Source organism: Lottia gigantea, assembly GCF_000327385.1.
Source record: "Lottia gigantea unplaced genomic scaffold LOTGIsca_182, whole genome shotgun sequence".
Lineage (NCBI taxonomy): Eukaryota > Metazoa > Mollusca > Gastropoda > Lottiidae > Lottia > Lottia gigantea.
In genome coordinates, this window is record NW_008708330.1 from 314,666 (window position 1) to 321,856 (window position 7,191).

A 7,191-nucleotide genomic window follows, 5' to 3' on the forward strand; every position below is an offset into this window, starting at 1 on the left:
ATATTGACTGAAGTCAGCTTATAAAACTCATTTAAACTAACCCTAACACTTTTCACAATCAAAATTTGATCTCCAGTTAACATACAATTCAACAAAAATGCTCTGTGAAAGTCAAGAACATTAACAATGTTATCATGCAGAATATTCGAGTATTTCTTTTGAATTGTAGGCTTACCAGCTGTCAAATTTTATTACTGAAAAGTAATATAGATAGCTGCAATATTTCAATTACTATATCTTTATCTAATTTCAAGTCCACCAACTTTTTGAGGCAATTTTAGAGTAAATCCTCTCAATTCTAAAATCTCCTATAATAAACTTGAGTACTAATGTACTTACCACATTGATATGAGAGGTGTCATATAGTGATCTAGGTCTACCTCGACCAGTTGGTATTATCTCAGGTTCAGTATTATAGCCACTCTGATCAGATATTGATCTAGAATCTAATAAATCACCTATACTCTTAGCTCTCTGCATACTGTAATTATATACAACCATAAAACTAAGGTTTGATATTTTCACTATGATTTCATAGTGAATAGCTTACCATTGCAGACATGAACCTGAACAAAATTTTCTTGTAAATGACCAAAATGTTTGGCACTCGAAAGAAACAAATGGATTGACAGACAGTATTAAGCATAGGCTCGGCAGGTTGCAAACTTGAGCTTAATGTCTGGTAATTTCATATTTTTGAATTAGAGTTGTATAGACAGCCCTACAGCCTCGTTGCCAGGAATGAATTAGTGCTTTGGCTCAGATATGTCTTGTCTTACCTAGAATGAGCACCTATATCTGGTGGACCAGTAAATGATAATGGGAACCATCCATATCTATAACATAATATAATCAACAAAAACAATTTTAATATCTGGTCACATCAGATCAGCTTTAAAACATTACAAACAGTCCATTTTCTTTTAGGGTTGGATAAAAATATTAATTAAAAATATACATATCATGTTTAAATTGTGTACATTACTAACTCAAAATAAAGTGGACTTTTTATGTTTCAAATCGTACAAATATCCCAACTTCAAATTTGAAGAATTTCATTTTACTCTTTAGGAATTTTTGATGCTGGTGTGCAATTGTCTGATCAAAAAGACTGCACTTAGATGCATATAGTTAATAATCTTTTTTCATCAGTACAAAAATACTATATACTATCAACAAAAGTAATCTTGATTAGAAACAAGCGAAGATTCAAAAATAAAATTATGACATGACATGTTGTTAACATCTGACTAATAGCTTTACTTACTGTCCAGTACGAACATTATGGCCATATTGCCATCCATCAGACTTCTCTCCTATTAATGTTATAACATCACCATCACCAAAACTCAGTTGATTATTGCCTTCACCAACATGAGCATAAACTGCTCTTACTTGTGCTCCTTTAGGTGGTGAAGATGGTTGCATTGTATGATGCCTTGGTAACGTCTTACCTGAAAAATACAATCAGAAAATGAAGCAGTTCATACAAGATACTGGTTAGTGATGGAAGTTAGAACACAATAAGAATATTTGGAATACTTATAGTATTAAAAAACTTAAAAGCCTATTTCTATGTAGATAGCTAGTACAATCATTATATTGTGGATAACTGCTTGAAACCTCGTATAACGATATATGACGAAATTGCTTTTCGAGAAAAACACATAAAACTATTCGTACATTTATTTTGTTAAAATCTTTTTTATTCTTTTTTTACCACTATATGTAGTTTTCATTCTTTGAAAATTTAAACCTCGTATAACAATTTGAGTTCTCAACATCTATAACAAGTTTTCAGGATAAAGGATGATTAAAGATACTCACTATGTAATATAGAAGGTGAAGCATATTCTGAATGTGGTCTAACTGGTCTATGAGTATTGTATTCTGCTGACTGAGAACTCATAGGTCTACGATAGGGGGTGGTATTGAATGATGTATCACTATCATATTCCCCTCCTCCAGGGTAACCATTATGACTAATATTGCCCCCACCCCCTGCCCCATTCCCTCCTCTTCTCTCCACAATATCTGGTCCATCCTAAAATATCAACATCCACTAAACATTAATATCTCTTAATATCTTGTCGGGATTGGCAAAAAATTTAAACTTCTGAATAATTCTAAATTTCCGAGACATTTAAAAAAAATTTCTAATAAAATAACTGTAATGTATTTTTTTTTTTCAAATTCTTTAAATATCTTTCAATTTTTAGCTTATTTTTAGTTTTCTCTAAAAGATTTAGCACAGCAATCAATATATTCAAAATTGAGATCTGTAAGATTACCTTTAATATAGAACGATATTACCATTTTGACTTGAAATTCAACAAAAGTGACACTTTGAAAGTTACAATACATTATGTTAAATGCATAAAGCAACCATGCAAAATACAAAATTGATACAAATCAAGTATAGTATGTTAAAGAACATATAAATTCAGAAATAAACCACATACATGCATAAATAAAGTAAGACAAAATGAAATTAAAACTGATTTTAATGGCCATGGATTATGATTGTAAACTGTATAATAGTCCATAAAACATTCAAAAATATTTCAAAACATATACAGTTCACTTTTACATAGTCACTTTGTCAAATGTATTCCCTAGTAGCTTATAAAGGGTTCCCTTTATGAAACTATGCCTTAATTAAATGTCCTTTATAAAACTATGCCTAAATTAATTGTCCTTTATGAAACTATGCCTTAATTAAATGTCCTTTATAAAACTATGCCTAAATTAATTGTCCTTTATGAAACTATGCCTTAATTAAATGTCCTTTATGAAACTATTCCTAAATTAAATGTCCTTTATGAAACTATGCCTTAATTAAATGTCCTTTATGAAACTATGCTTTAATTAAATGTCCTTTATGAAACTATTCCTAAATTAAATGTCCTTTATGAAACTATTCCTAAATTAAATGTCCTTTATGAAACTATGCCTTAATCAATTGTCCTTTATGAAACTATGCCTAAATTAATTGTCCTTCATGAAACTATGCCTAAATAAAATGTCCTTTATGAAACTACGCCTAAATTAAATGTCAGTAATATGCTACCTGTCTGAAACCCCCTCATCTGAACATATCCCCACTTTGCTTTTGTAATTATCAATAATGACTGATTTTATAAGATAGCTAATTAATAGGAAGTTTATACAGAGGGAAGGACAGAATACAGATTATATAAATAATATTTTCATATAGAAAATTTTAAAGATGGCTTCCACATTTTTCTGCCTATTGAATGAACTTTCAATGCTTGTTCTTATAAGCCTCTGAACATGTTTTTAATGCTTAAAGCCATGTTAATAAGTATCATATTATGTACATGTATGGGGCAATTACAACTTCTATTTGTACCATTCCAATGTGGAATATGTTTCCTGTAATTCCAAAAACAGAAATGAGGTCATGATCAGTTAAATCATTTTTAGTAATAGTGATCTCAACTTTTTCTGTATTACAGAAATTACAGACATCGGACAAGAAATTTAGGTGATGTGCAACAAGGGAAAAAATGTGGTAGCCCATCTTTAAATGTAAAAGTAAGAAAGATATACATAAGAGTGATATATTAGAGGGAAACTATATATTTGGATGTGCTGTATACATGTATACTAACTGATTTCCTCAGAAAATAGTCTGATGATTGAGGTAATATATGAGGATTAGAACAGATTTCTTTCCATCTTGTTGTTCCTGATAATAACTCATTACCCTTCAAAATATACAACATCATATATTACACCTTGATATCAGATATTCCTCACTGGTTATGTATTTAAATAGCTCCAGTGTGATGTAAATAGAACTTTAGCCTATTCAGATTCAGCCATGGTTCCCAAACACTAAATTTTGATAAATTCAGTTTGAAATTTTTTATGAGAGACACATCCAGGCTAATTTTTGCATAAACAATTCTTAACCATTTCAACCCTAGCGGCCAGTTTAACGGCCACACATTAACGCAAAATATATACCCTAGCAGCTGTTACTAAGTGACATCATACAACGTTAACGTCATACACTTTTACTTTTATTACTTGGAGTTCAGGGTATATGATGTTATATTTCATTTACACTCAGGGTTCAAAAGTTAAATGGTTACACCTGAACATTTATATCTAAAAAATTTAAAACATGCAAAAACACATTCATTCCAATTACCAGTAACCATCACAGTTTTTTTTCTATAAAATCAAATCTAAAATGTTAGCACTAATTACACAAATTAAAACCCAGTCCATTAACAACCTTAATCAATATTCAGATTTAACTGAAATTTTTCGCTAGTATACTTACTACTAAGGTTAATTCTTTAGCACCAGTTAATAGTAATATTGACTAAAAATACCATTTGATAGTTAATTATTACTCACTAGTAATAATATAGTGTATTGTCATAGTGACTTTTCTATGCAATCAAAGTGATTTCTTGCTATGGGTTGTAGTGAGGCATAAACTGCACACTTTTCAGAACAGTTGATGCCATCTAAAAATGCATTCTGATTTTCACTGTACAATTCCAAGAGAGCACTTCATTCCCCACTATGGTATCATAATAAACAGAAGACATTAAATTCAAAAGTCTTTTGACTTGAGTCAGTAGTTAAAAGAATATTAATGAATGACCTTAAGATTATTTTTGCACATCAGTCATAAACTAAAATAAGATAACTTCATTCTAACTTCAAAACTTAGTAAGAAATTTCTCTGTCCTTAAAAACTTAAATATCATGTTTAGATATGATGTTTTGATGTTTTTTATAATTCCAATTTCAAGCATACCAGAAAAATAATATTACTAGAACTAACTTACCCTGCGATGATGTGTAGATTGAACATAAGCTAATGATGTTAATCTTTCTAATAAAAAACAGTAATCTTTTCTTTCTTCTAATAATGCCTTGAAAATACACAAGAAAGTGAGACTTCAGGTCCATAACTAGGGGGGGCGCTGGAAATACATTCTCAATCTCTATCAGCTATTGTCCTCCATGCAAATTCGGCTGTCCCCCTTGGCACATTCGACTGGTTACGGGCCTGGAGACTATCTAAGTTATAGACAAGAAATCACTATAAAAGCTCATAGAAGATAAGAAGGCAGTTAATTTTTATTAAAATTCATAAAACTTTGGTAGCAATTCGAAATGTAACACTTGTAGACTTCAGATAGATCTTGCCAGTGACGTTAGTTCCTTAAGGTTATAGAGACAGTCGAAAGTTGCTGTTCCTTCTATAGACTTTGCAGAAGGTTTTCATGAAAAATAAGTTAATTTGATTCACAGCTTGTCATGATGAATTTTCATTTTGGCTAATTATAGGAAATATTGGATCGTGAAAGAGATCAATTTGACTCGCGATCTACGATGGGATACCACTTAAATTGATTGAACCCTGTTCTTTATAAGAGGTTTTGAATATGCTCTCCTTATTTGATCAAAAATAAAACTAACACACTTCAAAATGTTGTATAAGTACTTTTTAGAATAATGGCATCATTTTTTCTGCTATTCTTATAGATTATAATGCAAGTCTCCAATTGGCCTACATTTTTTTTCAATAACTGATAAATGATGAATTATGATAATATTAGTAATATCAATATAAAGTATATTAATGTAAACAATAAAGATAATAAGTTATAATAGATAATAGCCTAGAGATATTCAATGATAACATTATCAATTATAATCAAATTAAACCTTGTCAATTATCAGTTATAACCTCTCATAAATACTGACCAATATTTGGATAACATGCATGTTGTGTGAATTACTAAAACAAAACCTGAAACATGTTGTTACTCAGAGTTTCACGCTGTATGATCTTCAGACAATTGAGATATTTCAGCCTGTGTCCCGTCAGAATTTTGTAAAAAATGGGGTGGGGGTGCTTGCTTAAAAATTTTTCTGATTTTGAATATGAGAATCAATGTAATAATCTTGTAATTTTTTTGAATTTTTAGATACTGATCTTTAATTAGTGAATGCTTCATTAGCCCACATGGTGCAAAAAAGTAGGACATAAAACTCATTTCATTTAAATTAGTGAATTACACTATTTCTAAGACCTCTACATTAGGAAACTGTGGATGAAAAAATCCAGGAGTAGTTTCACTACCATGGATCCATTTAACATCAAGATATAGGTATAGCTAAATAACTTACAGTTTTTAAACCCTGAACTCTAAACTCATCTAATTTATCTTGTGTTCTTCCTACAGCTTTTAAAAACTGTAATAAAATATATAACATCAACAATGGTAAAAAAATAACAAAATGACAACCAATAGTATGTACACTAAATACATGTAAGTAATGTAATCTTAGCTAAGAACAACAGTCAAACTTTTTGCACAAAAATTGTACATAATTGTACCCGAGTGTACATTATCGTAAGATCTGATGACACATCATTGTACTTGATTGCAGATCATTAGTACCATAATTCACACCATTGTACCCTATTGTAAATCATTGTACCCAATTGTAAATCATTGTACCCAATTCTACATCATTGTACCCTATTCTACATCATTGTACCCAATTCTACATCATTGTACCCAATTCTACATCATTGTACCCAATTGAACATCCTTGTATCTGATCATACATCATTGTACCCAATTTACCATCCTTGTATCTGATCGTACATCATTGTACCCAATTTACCATCCTTGTATCTGATCGTACATCATTGTACCCAATTTACCATCCTTGTATCTGCTCGTACATCATTGTACCCAATTTACCATCCTTGTATCTGCTCATACATCATTGTACCCAATTTACCATCCTTGTATCTGATCGTACATCATTGTACCCAATTTACCATCCTTGTATCTGCTCATACATCATTGTACCCAATTTACCATCCTTGTATCTGCTCGTACATCATCGTACCCAATTGAACATCCTTGTATCTGATCGTACATCATTGTACCCAATTTACCATCCTTGTATCTGCTCATACATCATTGTACCCAATTTACCATCCTTGTATCTGCTCATACATCATTGTTCCCAATTGTCCATCATTGTATCTGATTGTACATCATTGTACCCAATTTACCATCCTTGTATCTGCTCATACATCATTGTACCCAATTTACCATCCTTGTATCTGCTCATACATCATTGTACCCAATTTACCATCCTTGTATCTGCTCGTACATC

General features: G+C 30.9%; 1 protein-coding gene across 1 annotated transcript; it reads left to right on the forward strand.

The window, feature by feature from the left end:
- Window positions 1-6,628: 6,628 nt before the first annotated feature.
- On the forward strand, window positions 6,629-7,183 carry LOTGIDRAFT_142600 (hypothetical protein; the record flags this gene model as incomplete). Its single annotated transcript, XM_009052450.1, has 1 exon — window positions 6,629-7,183. A coding segment is annotated over one exon (555 nt), but the record flags the coding sequence as incomplete, so codon positions are not given.
- Between the last annotated feature and the right edge of the window lie 8 nt (window positions 7,184-7,191).